The following is a 13571-nucleotide window of genomic DNA, read 5'->3' on the forward strand; positions in this document are numbered from 1 at the left end:
AACAGCTTTAGGAGAATAGGTATGATTTCTTCTTTAAACGTTTGATAAAATTCTCCTGGGAAGCCATCTGGCCCTGGACTCTTGTGTCTTGGGAGGTTTTTGATGACTGCTTCAATTTCCTCCCTGGTTATTGGCCTGTTCAGGTTTTCTATTTCTTCCTGTTCCAGTTTTGGTAGTTTGTGGCTTTCCAGGAATGCGTCCATTTCTTCTAGATTGCCTAATTTATTGGCGTATAGCTGTTCATAATATGTTTTTAAAATCGTTTGTATTTCCTTGGTGTTGGTAGTGATCTCTCCTTTCTCATTCATGATTTTATTAATTTGAGTCTTCTCTCTCTTCTTTTTAATAAGGCTGGCTAATGGTTTATCTATCTTATTAATTCTTTCAAAGAACCAACTCCTGGTTCTGTTGATCTGTTCCACAGTTCTTCTGGTCTCGATTTCGTTGAGTTCTGCTCGAATCTTTATTAGCTCCCTTCTTCTCTTGGGTGTAGGATCTATTTGCTGTTTTTTCTCTAGCTCCTTTATGTGTAAGGTTAGCTTTTGTATTTGAGTTCTTTCCAGTTTTTGAATGGATGCTTGTATTGCGATGTATTTCCCCCTTAGGACTGCTTTTGCTGCATCCCAAAGATTTTGAACGGTTGTATCTTCATTCTCATTAGTTTCCATGAATCTTTTTAATTCTTCCTTAATTTCCTGGTTGACCCTTTTATCTTTTAGCAGGATGGTCCTTAACCTCCACGTGTTTGAGGTCCTTCCAAACTTCTTGTTGTGATTTAGTTCTAATTTCAAGGCATTATGGTCCGAGAATATGCAGGGGACAATCCCAATCTTTTGGTATCGGTTCAGACCCGATTTGTGACCCAATATGTGGTCTATTCTGGAGAAAGTTCCATGTGCGCTTGAGAAGAATGTGTATTCAGTTGAGTTTGGATGTAAAGTTCTGTAGATATCTGTGAAATCCATCTGGTCCAGTGTATCATTTAAAGCTCTCGTTTCTTTGGAGATGTTTTGCTTAGAAGACCTATCAAGTATAGAAAGAGCTAGATTGAAGTCACCAAGTATAAGTGTATTATTATCTAAGTATTTCTTCACTTTGGTTAATAATTGATTTATATATTTGGCAGCTCCCACATTCGGAGCATATATATTGAGGATTGTTAAGTCCTCTTGTTGAATAGATCCTTTAAGTATGATATAGTGTCCCTCTTCATCTCTCACTACAGTCTTTGGGGTAAATTTTAGTTTATCTGATATAAGGATGGCTACCCCTGCTTTCTTTTGAGGACCATTCGAATGGTAGATGGTTCTCCAACCTTTTATTTTCAGGCTGTAGGTGTCCTTCTGTCTAAAATGAGTCTCTTGTAGACAGCAAATAGATGGGTCCTGCTTTTTTATCCAGTCTGAAACCCTGCGCCTTTTGATGGGGTCATTAAGCCCGTTCACATTCAGAGTTACTATTGAGAGATATGAGTTTAGTGTCATCATGATATCTATTCAGTCTTTGTTTTTGTGGACTGTTCCACTGAACTTCTTCTTAAAGGGGAATTTTAAGAGGCCCCCTTAAAATTTCTTGCAGAGCTGGTTTGGAGGTCACATATTCTTTTAGTTGCTGCCTGTCTTGGAAGCTCTTTATCTCTCCTTCCATTTTGAATGAGAGCCTTGCTGGATAAAGTATTCTTGGTTGCATGTTCTTTTCATTTAGGACCCTGAATATATCCTGCCAGCCCTTTCTGGCCTGCCAGGTCTCTGTGGAGAGGTCTGCTGTTACCCTAATACTCCTCCCCATAAAAGTCAGGGATTTCTTGTCTCTTGCTGCTTTAAGGATCTTCTCCTTATCTTTGGAATTTGCAAGCTTCACAATTAAATGTCGAGGTGTTGAACGGTTTTTATTGATTTTAGGGGGGGATCTCTCTATTTCCTGGATCTGAATGCCTGTTTCCCTTCCCAGATTAGGAAAGTTTTCAGCTAGAATTTGTTCAAATACATATTCTGGCCCTCTGTCCCTTTCGGCGCCCTCGGGAACCCCAATTAAACGTAGGTTTTTCTTCCTCAGGCTGTCGTTTATTTCCCTTAATCTATCTTCATGGTCTTTTAATTGTTTGTCTCTTTTTTCCTCAGTTTCCCTCTTTGCTGTCAACTTGTCTTCTAGGTCACTCACTCGTTCTTCCACCTCGTTAACCCTCGTCGTTAGGACTTCTAGTTTGGATTGCATCTCATTCAATTGGTTTTTAATTTCTGCCTGATTAGCTCTAAATTCTGCAGTCATGAAGTCTCTTGAGTCCTTTATACTTTTTTCTAGAGCCACCAGTAGCTGTATAATAGTGCTTCTGAATTGGCTTTCTGACATTGAATTGTAATCCAGATTTTGTAACTCTGTGGGAGAGAGGACTGTTTCTGATTCTTTCTTTTGAGGTGAGGTTTTCCTTCTAGTCATTTTGCTCAGTGCAGAGTGGCCAAAAGCAAGTTGTATTGGGAAAAAGAGAAAAAGAGAGGAGAGAAAGAAGGAAAGAAAAGAGAAAGAGAAAAAAAAAAGGGAAGAAAAAGAAAAAAAAACGAAAAAAAAAAAAAAAAAAAAAAAAAAAAGAAGAAAAAGAGAAAGAAAAAGAAAGGAGAAAAAAAAGGGGGTGGGGGAAGGAAACAAATCAAAAAGCAAAACAAAACAAAAACAAAAACAAAAACAAAAACAAACAAACAAAAAAAGAACCACCGGGGAGTATCTTCTGATTCTGTGTTAAGTCCCTTGGCTTCTCCTGGAAGTTGTCCGTCTAGCTGGTGTTCTGGGGGAGGGGCCTGTTGTGCTGATTTTCAGGTGTTAGCAGTTGGGGGAGCTGCTGTGCCCCTGCCTGGTGCAGGGCTCGGTGGGGGTTGTTTACCCCGTGAGGCCGCAGGAGGAACAGCCCCAGTGGCGGGGCAGCTCTGGAGCCCTGGATTCAGCTCCGGCAGGAACTCCGTCTGCAGGGCCTGGAGGCTCCGGGGCGGGGCCGCTGATGTGCTCAGCTGGGGCAGGAGCGTCCTCGCTGTCCTGGGCCCTCCCGGCCTCTGCCTGTCCCGGGGGAGGCGGGATCCTGGGCTGTGTCCCGGCGCCCTGTGCTCCGGAGCCTGCGCTGGTGGATTCGCGCTCCCGGGGCCGCGCAACCCCCTCCGCGGAGCTGCCGCCCGAGCCCCTCCGAGCTGCTCCTGGAACCGCGCAGCCCCCACCGCACGGAGCCTCTTCTTCTGCCCGAGCCCCTCCGAGCTGCTCCCGGGGCCGCGCAGCCCCCTCCGCGGAGCCGCCGCCCGAGCCCCTTCAGCTGCTCCGGGTCCCGCCGGGTCCCGCCGTGCGCGCTGCAGCCCTTGGGGAGCTCGGCGCACTCTCCCGGGGCGCAGTTGCTGTTACTGTCCCGGGGAACCCGAGGGCATCCCCGCCCTCCTGGGTCCTGCTCCAACTCCCCGCGAGCCCCTTTCCCCCGGGAAGGTCGGTGCAGCTCCTGCTCCTCCGGGACGGGGCTCTCCTGTCCTGGGGACACTCGCCCCGGCCTCAGCCCGGCTCCTCGCGGGCCCCTCCCCCTTGGAGGCCTTTGTTCCTTTATTTCTTTTTCCCCGTCTTCCTACCTTGATAGATGCGCGAACTCTTCTCACTGTAGCATTCCAGCTGGTCTCTCTTTGAATCTCAGGCCGAATTCATAGATTTTCAGGATAATTTGAAGGTTTTCTAGGTAGTTTGGTGGAGACAGGTGATTTGGAGACCCTACTCCTCCGCCATCTTGCTCCTCCCCCCCATCTTGCTCCTCCCCCAGAATGTTTAAATCCTCATAATTTTCTGGGTTTTAGCTTCATTCTCCCAAAACCTACTACGGGAAAGATGGGCTTAGAGCATCACCAGCTGAGAAAAAGAAAGGAAAGGGCATCTGCATCCTGCTAGTGGTGACATTAACATTTATTTATAGCAGGAACTTTTGGGGAATGGAGCATTTTCATTTCATTTTCATAAAAACTCTATGAGGCATATACTTGTTATTACTGACCTTTAGAAATGAGAAAGTTGAGGAATACAGTGGTCAAGCAACTTTTTCACAATTCCTAACTAGCAAGCAGTCTGCCAGATGCCAACCACTAGGTATCTTGCCCTCCAGAAAGAGATGGCTTGTGAGCAGGAACTATAATGTTAACCAAGTTAAGGTCACATCTTTCATCATAAAGATGAGAACTGCAGAGCAAGAATTTACCTTAGAATTCCAGGGTACTAATTTGAGTTTTAGAGATTAAAGACATGTTCACATATGAAACCTTTTAGATGTAATCATGGATTTAGATGTGATATGGATAAATCCATTAAAAAAAATCACACAGGGGAACTCTATGAGAGTTAAAAAAAAAAAAAAAACACAGTGAAATAATATGACAGTGTCCCACAGCTTAGCATCTCCTCCACTACTTCAAAGGAGATTAATATATACCGATCCCTTATCATATTCTGATCCACAGTTGTATCCAATTTAAATATGAAGCACATCTATACTAGGACTGACCTCCTTAGCTGAAAATTCAAAGCCCCCAACATGACTCTTGCCTATCTTTTCAGCCATATTTACCACCTTTTGATTTTTGGTTTTCAGATCAAAAATATAACCTGAAACTGTGTCCAAATATGTTTTCTAAAAATTAGCATATTTGAAAATAATTAACAGTCTTACCATAGAAAATAAGTATGCGCTAAATTTTTACTTAAACTATACAAAATAAACATAATATAAAGAGCAGTAAAAGTCAAATATTTGCCCCCAAAATGGAGCTAAAGGACTAATAATATTAACACATAAGAAGCTTGTATAAATTGTTGAGAAAAATATGGATACTTTCATAAAATAATGCCCAAAGATGTGTAGAGACAATTTCCAAAAGAAGATGTTAAATAATAAACAAACAGACCACAATCATATGCCTGGGAGGAAATACCATGATATCAGACTTAATTTCTGAAATTCTAAACAGCTTTGTAGTTATTCTAGAAAACAGAAGATCAATTGAAAAATTATATTTTCTCATGGACAGTAGCATTTTGTGAGAGCGTGGCATTGATAATATTTGGTTATGAATCATTTGGTCTGCTAAGCCAGGATTCTAAGCTCGTGGGTTCAAACTTGGTGTTAATGTATGTGACAACTATACATTAGTGAACAAATAGCTTGTCATTGTAAGATGATTTCTAATATATGGAAACTGTATACTTTTATAAATATTCTGAGTAAGTGATATTTTTCAATCTTCCCCATCACCCCTCCCCACCCCCCTGAAGTCTCTGGCTCTCGTACATACTCTTAGTTGCATTCCTACCACGTTTTTTAAAGGGCCTGCAATAACATTATTCTCCAGAACAGAAATCAAAGCGAACATGTCTTCCTTGAATATCAAGAAAAAGTGCTAAGGACTGATATTCCCAAATGAAAAATGGGAGTCTTTTCTTCCCACTGACCACACACCTTTAGGAAGGGGCTCATTTGAAGGAGCAGCGAGGAAAGCCTGTCTGATCTGGGGCTCAGTGAAATGACAGAGGATGAGCAGCGCACTGACATCTGAACCTGATGTAAGCCAGTCTCTCCACGTAAAGACCTTCTGGGCAGCATCGTGCCTGCACTGTGGTAGCTCTGATTTGTTCTGATCGTAGAATGAAAATAAACTTCGGCAAGCAACAGCCAACATCCAAGTATTTTTAGTCAGCCTCTTCGTAACCCATACTCTTAAATTGGGCAGGAGTCAATTCTGACAGTTCTTAGAATTGTGTCATCGGGATTCAGACTCTGCCTGACACGATGCAGCGCTGTTCCTGATTACTCATATTCCAGGGTTCGAAAACAAAAGAATTCTATCAGAGAGGCTCGCGCTCTCCTTCATCTCTTCTATTAAGTAAATCGAATGTCCTGGCAGCACACCTATCCGTAGATGTCAAGTCACATTTACAAACATCTAAATCAAAGGCTTGCCTAGACAGGACTTTGGTGTACAAGATTTAAAAAGTGACCTTGGTTTCTTTCAATGCTGCCATTCGATTCACATTCTATAAGAACACAAATTCAAATGGTAGGTAAAAACAAAGAAACAGAGATATCAGACATAATAAATGGGTTTCCTTTTATTTTTATAGATGATCTTTTTAAACTCCGAACTCATCCAAGCTACCCCTTTAATTTATGTGCTATAAAGTCCTATCTCCTCAATCTCTAATATCTTGAATATTTTATTTGGGTGAAAGGATTCAATCTCAAAAATTCAAAAGGATTCTGTGTTGCCCCTGAGGCCTCAGCCATTTTCTTGGGGGCAAATTGGTTTGGACCATTAAGTGACTGGAAGTGGAGGAGCTGGAGTGGGTACCAAGCAACGAGGGACCTCTTTAGAGTTCAGATCTCTGACTTCTGGTATGTTCTTTAAAACTGTGACAAGAAAGAAAGGAGGCAAACTGAGCTGATGGGCCAGTGAGTGTTCCAAAGCACCAAGGCGGTTGAGTTTACACCCAAACTGGATAGAGGCCAGAAGAGGCACTCCCAAGATCCCAAAACTATAAAGCAGAAGAAAATTTTCATTTTGAGTTTAAAAAAAAAAAAAAGCACCAACTCCTCTTTTCACCCCCCATTTTATTCCCTCACCTAACTGAACTCCTAGTGGTGCTGAGGCCTTTGAGAAATCATTTCAATCTGGCAAAGCCAATGATTCATGCTTTCTGACATCATGGTACAAAGCCAAAACTTCAGTAAAGACAGTATTTAGACTACATATAAAACATTGATACAGGGTCAGCCCGGGTGGTTCAGCGGTTTGGCGCCGCCTTCAGTCCAGGGCATGATACTGGAGACCTGAGATCGAGTCCCACGTCGGGCTCCCTGCATAGAGCCTGCTTCTCCCCTGCCCATGTCTCTGCCACCCTCCCTCTCTCTGTGTGTGTGTCTCATGAATAAATAAATGAAATCTTCAAAAATAATAAAACATTGATACAGAAGGTAGTATAAGCACGTTCTAGAAGCTGTTTAAATGGCTAGAGGCTGGGTAAAGGAAGTTGGTCTGTGCACAAATAGATAAGTAGAAGAGAACAATAAAGTCCTAAATCCACACATGAATGGTTGTTTCATTTTTATATAAGGTTCAAGAAAAACTAAAATATTTCAATGTTGAAATATGACAACATGTAGTTTTGTTCTTCATCAGAGTACTGATGAAATTCTGTTTCATTCATTCTAAAAATGGCATCAATTATTAACTATCTCAGAGTTAAAATTCTAAAACATGGTCAGATAATGCTTTTGAGCAAATACAGAATCCTAGGAATATAGTAGGAAAGGGAAAAACTTAAAGATACCCATTTTTGTTTTGATTCTGCCATTATTATTTCAGATAGCCTCTTAAGATTTTTATTTACCCAACATACAAAATGAGAGTTTTGGGTGAGACCTCAGAAAGTCCACCTTAGCTTTGAAATTATGAAGGCCTCTGTTCAACTAACTAGATTACTAACTAAATCTATGCTCTTGGTCCAATGATTCAACACATGATTCTATTTTTAATTTAGAAAATGAAGATAGTTATACTTCTGCTCCTCAAAATTATTGGAAAAGAAAACATACCTGAAAAATACAAAAGTTCTTTAAGAGGTAAGACATAATATACACGGGCAAGAAGGAACTAACAGTAGGATTCCAATGAACTTTGTTTTGGTTTATTACCAGTGACACAAATAATACTAACCAGAAGCATTACAACACCCTGCAGAGTTGGTGATATGAGAAAAGCCTACTGAACCAATGTCAAAATCTCAAAAGACTACACTATCATTCTTATGAGCAGTTCATGACAAAAAAAATCAGCATTACTCTATCATTTCACTAAACAAGAAAAAAATATCATTTAAGGGAGATGATCTGAGTATACCTATATTTCAAAGGATAAGGGTAACAATGTGTTAAAGAGGTAAAATAACTAAAAGTTCCAGAGATAGGAGAAAGAATTATAAGTCAATTGTTATTGGTTTTAGCCATATGAAGTAGCTGGTGTTAGACAATTTTTGACCTACCAAAATGGCAATTCTGCATAATTCACTCTAATAAAATCTTTACATATGAGTGCAAAAGTCACCTTAGAGAAAACAATAAGCCATAATAACATGAATGATATCATTGGATTTTTTTGGAATTCTTATTTCATCACTGAGTTAAAAAGCTTATCTCATAACAAACCTATGAGAGAGGTGCCATTTCTAATCTTTTTTTTTTTTTTTAAGATTTTATTTATTTAGTGGAGAAAGAAAAAGCACAAGCAGGGGGAGCAGCAGGCAGAGGGAGAGAGAGAAACAGGCTTCATGCAGAGTAGAGAGCCAATGCAGGGTTTGATCCCAGGACCCTGGGATTATGAGCTGAGCTAAAAGTAGACACTTAACCTACTGAACCAACCAGGTGCCCAGGTGCTATTACTAATCCATTTTCACATGAGGAAATTGAAGCATAGGGTGACACAGCATGTATCCAAGAGCATGGAGCCGGGGCACCTGAGTGGCTTAGTGGTTGAGCGTCTGCCTTTGGCTCAGGTCATGATCCCAGGGTCCTGGGATCGAGTTCCATGTTGGGCTCCCTGCAAGGAGTCTGCTTCTCCCTCTGCCTATGTCTCTGCCTCTCTCTGTGTGTGTCTCTTGTAAATGAATAGATAAAAGCTTTAAAAAAAAGAGAGAGAGAGAGCATGGAGCCAACTAGGGTTGACATTCAAATGCAGCCTGTCTTAACCCTTTCTTTAGTCTGGCTGTTGCAAAGAACAAATACTTCCCAGACTCAGAACTGAAAGACAGTGGCTGTTAAGCATACGCAAAATGAGGCCTGGGAACTCCAGGGAGATGGGAAGGTGAGAGGGAGAGAGTTATAGCATTTATGCATTGCTGTATAGAGGAAAGAGAAAAGGCAGCCTTCGAGGCCCACTAAAAAGAACACCCCTCAAGATCAGATGGAGGCATTAGGTTATCACAGCTAGAAGATTTTCACTATTACAATCATCAAAATGGCTCTCCTAATTCCAGATTGAGAAGCATTTGATCATAATTATACTTCCATTTGGGCTTTTCAAACAGAGAATGGACTAAAGAACCAAGCCAAGCATTTGGTTTTCATGGTATTATAAATGGAGAAAATGATGCCGCATCAGTCTCTAGGGGCAGGGTCACTCTTGGATGCCATATACTCAAACCTCTAACTGCAAAGCTAAGGACCAGATGTGGAACACAGCTAATACCCCCAAGGTGCCATTCTACCATGAGCACGTGTCCAGGCTACCAGGTGACCCCACGAGGCAAAAACCAATAAAGCTTTCAAAATGTTCTCTAATTTAAATTTTAAAAGGTTAAAAAAATAGCATCTTATATAAATAATTCATTAAAGTTCATGTTTATAATTATAACAAAGAAGGGAAACCAAAATATATACATATATATATATTGAGTTTCGTGTTAATCTTCTTTACCTTTCTGGAGCTTCCTGAATAGCAGGATCCATAGTCACTCTAGAAACAAAGAAACAAATTTTAGCAGACTTGAAAGAATTTCATATTTACCATGACAACATTTTATAAATGACGATTATTAATGGACTTAAAAACACAAGAAATGTCTTAAAAGGAACACAAAGTAAAACAAAGGAAATGTGATGGGGCATAGAGAAAAAAAGAGCATGTGGGAAATGTTCATATAACCAATGCCATAAAGAAAAGCACACCAAGTCAAAGGCACCAAAAATCTGAATGGAGTTTTTAAAAACAAAGTTGTGTCAAATACATAAAAAAGTGTGAACCTGAACCTGAAAGGAATATGCCCATGAGATACAATTTCAATGGGGTAACAAAAATGCTGCAAAACCAGTCTTTTCTGTGTGAAAACGTTGGCACAGTAAAACACTTTCTCATACCATTTACCTTCACAGCAATTATGAGAAACCAATTTTGTCTCTGAAACTTCATTATCCCAAAAATTGTTTACCAAGGACCAGAATAACAAGATAAGTAAAAGCCAAAAGCCAGATTATGCGAGATGACCTGGTTCCTATGAGACTATTCCCGCCTCAAAGGAGAAAACTATGGAGTCTGAGTGCAGGCGCTCCAAGACGAAGGACAGGCTGACTTTCTGCTTTTACAAAATGCTAACTTTATTCTGTCAGGAAAAAATGCATTTAGCTCATTTCCTGTTAGGATATAGTAACATGTGCAAGATGCAAATTATTCCAACCAGTATCAAAGATTAAATATAGAGAATGTGAAGAAAGGAACATTGCACTTTATACAGTTAGCTGCAGTGATGCTTGCATTACTTAACTCTTCCAAAAACTACACAAAATGGATATCACAAGAGTTATTTAGTCTTAAGCAATTTTTTAAAATCCCAATCAAATCATAAAGGATTAAATCTGAATTCTGATGTTCCTATCTGAGTTTCCCATAAAGGAAAAGAGGAAATTCACATTTCTAAAACCTAACTTTACTCCCATCCATATTTTCTTATTTAATCTGTACAATAACTTCCAAAAGAGTAACTTAAGTAACTTTTTATTGTCATAAAAGCAATATGCGTTTATTGTAGAAAATTTGCAAAACACAGGAAATAAAAATCAACCATGATCACACCACTTAGAACAGAATTTATATCAATCTGTAGTTCCCTTTCACACAGACACACACATACAGAGCCTTTTAAACAAGATTAAGATTATACCACAAATAGAGTATATCTTGCCTTTTTCCCTTAAAAATGAATCATTTTTACATATAACAGTCTTCAAAAATTCAATTTTAATGGTTACATCTTAATCTTCATATTCACATGACACTTTTTGTTCAAGCATTTCCTAATATTTCTTATTTAAGTTGTGCTCTTTTTTCTATTTATCTAGTACATCTAACATTGCAATAATATCCTTGTACAAAAATCGTGACATTGTATCTGCTAATTTCCTTAAGTGAAATTCATCAAAATGGAATTTCTGAAGAAAAGGCATTAACTTCTTCCGTGGCACTTGTCTACAGTTTGCCCACCAAAAGAGCAAAACTCTATACTGGCGCACTTCACTTTATTGCACCTTGCAGATACTGCAGGTTTTTTACAAATTCAAGATTTGTGGCAACCTGCCTTGAGCAAGTATTGGCACCATTTTCCAAAAGCGTTTGGCCATTGTGTGACACAATGTCACATTTTATAATTCTCACAATGTTTCAAACTTTTTCATTATGATTATATTTGTCATACTGATCTATGATCAGTAATTCTGGTGCACTACGAACCCTGCCCAATATAACACAGTAACTTAATCAAGAAATGTTGTGTGTGTTGTGACTGCTCCATGAACCAGCTTCCCCTGCCCTCCTAAGGCCTCCATCTCTCTCCCTCTCCTCAAGCCTCCTTTTCCCCTAAATTACAACAATATTGATATTAGGCCAAATAATAACCTTAAAAAGGTCCCTAAGTGTTCAAATGAAAGGAAGAGTCACACATCTCTCACCGTAAATGAGAAATGACAGAGCTTAGTGAGGGAGGCATGTCAAAAGCTGGAACAGACCAAAAACTAGGCCTCCTGTACCAGTTAGCCACGTTGTGAACACAAAGGAAAAGCTCTTTTTTTTTATTTTAAAAAATATATCTTTTAAAGACTTTATTTATTCATGAGAGATACACAGGGAGAGAAAGGCAGAGGCACCAGCAGAGAGAAGCAGGCTCCACAACAGGGAGCCCAATGTGGGACTCGATCCCCAGACTCCAGGATCATACCCAGAGTCAAGGGCAGACGCTCAACCGTTGAGCCACCCAGGGGTCCCAGGAAATGTTCTTGAACAAAATTTAAAGTAGTACTCCAGTAACACATGAATGATAAGAAACTGGAACAGCCCTACACCTGATTTGGAGAAAGTCTGAGTGGTCTGGATAGAATATCAAACCAGTCAAAACATCCCCTTAAGACAAACCCTAATCCTGACTCTCTTTAATTCTAGGAAGGCCAAGAGAGGGGAGGAAGCTGCAGAATAAAAGTATGAAACTAGCAGAGATTGGTCCATGAGGTTAAAACAAAGAACTCATCTCTATGGGGACGCCTGGGTGTTTCAGTGGTTGAGTGTCTGCCTTAGCTCAGGGCGTGATCCTGGAGTCCCAGGATTGAGTCCCACATCAGGCTCCCCGCATGAAGCCTGCTTCTCCCTCTGCCTATGTCTCTGCCTCTCTCCCTCTCAGTGTCTCTCATGAATAAATAAATAAAATATTAAAAAAAAAAAAGAAGAAGAAGTTGTCTCTACAACATCAAAATACAGGGGGAAGCAGCAGGTGCTGACATGGAAGCCACAGCAAGTTCTCCAGATCTTGATAATTCGTGAGGTGTTTACACTAAACAACAGGTTTTTATTGTAGACAAACAGCCTTCTAGAGGAAGAAGATGCCATCTAGGACCTCCATAGCTACACAGAAGGCAACACTTGGCTTCAAAGCTTCCGAGAACAGGCTGACTCTCTAGACACAGCTGGTGACTTTAAGTTGAAACCAGCGCTCAGGCCATTCTGAAAATCCCAGGGCCCTGAAGAATTATGCTAAATCTTCCCTGCCTGTGCTCTGTTAGTGGAACAGCAAAGCCTAGATGACAGCATATTTGTTTACAACATGATTTACTGAATAGTTTAAGCCCATTGCCGAGATCTACTGCTCAGAAAAAAAGATTCCTTCCAAATATTACTGCTCATTGACAATGTACCTAGTCACCCAAGAGCTCACATGGCGGTGTATAATGAGATTAATGTTGTTTTCAAGCTCACTAACACAACATCCACTCTGTAGTCCATGGATCAAGGAGTGATTCTGATTTTCTTTTTTAAGATTTTATTTATTTGAAAGAGAGAGAGCACATGCAAGCATGAGCGGGGAGAAGGGGGCATGGCGGGGGGAGCGCAAAGGGACAAGCAGACTCCCCACTGAGCAGGGAACCCAATGAGGAGTTTGATCCCAGGACCCTGAGATCATGACCTGAGCCAAAGTTAGATATTTGACCAACTGAACAACCCCAGTAATTCTGATTTTCAAGTCTTATTATTTAAGAAATATATATATATTTAAGGCTATAGCTGCCACAGATAGGGATTCCTCTGATGGTTCTGGGCAAAATCAGTGCAAAACCTTCTGGAAAGCATTCACCACTCCCAATGCCATTCAGAGCATTCATAATCCATGGGAAGAGATCAAAACCTAAGTAAACATCCACAGGAGTTTGGCAGAAGTAGATTCCAACTCTCATGGATGACTCTGAGGGGTTCAAAGCTTCTTCTTCTTCCTACTTCTGAGGAAGTAACTGCAGGTGTGGTGGAAATAGCAAGAGAATTAGAATTAGAAGTGGAGCCTGGAGATGGGACTGCATGGCTGCAACCTTGTGACCAAACTTGAACAGATGAGGAGTTGCCTCTTATGGATGAGCAAAGAAAAGTGGTTTCTTGAGATAGAGCCTACTCCTGGAGATGCTATGAAGATGGATGAAATGACAACACAGGACTTAGAATATCACATGAATCTAGTTGATATAGCAGGGGCAGCATCTGAGAGGACTG

General features: G+C 40.4%; 1 protein-coding gene across 1 annotated transcript in view; it reads right to left on the minus strand.

Moving 5' to 3' along the window:
• Positions 1–13571, minus strand: part of ANK3 (ankyrin 3) — a 673376-nt gene that overhangs the window by 543696 nt on the left and 116109 nt on the right. The window contains exon 2 of the mRNA XM_049108953.1: positions 9471–9509. Within this exon, the coding sequence (XP_048964910.1) occupies positions 9471–9509 (39 nt within the window). The remainder of the gene's footprint in view (positions 1–9470; positions 9510–13571) is intronic.

Source organism: Canis lupus, chromosome 4, assembly GCF_003254725.2.
Source record: "Canis lupus dingo isolate Sandy chromosome 4, ASM325472v2, whole genome shotgun sequence".
In the NCBI taxonomy this organism is placed as follows: Eukaryota; Metazoa; Chordata; class Mammalia; order Carnivora; family Canidae; genus Canis; species Canis lupus.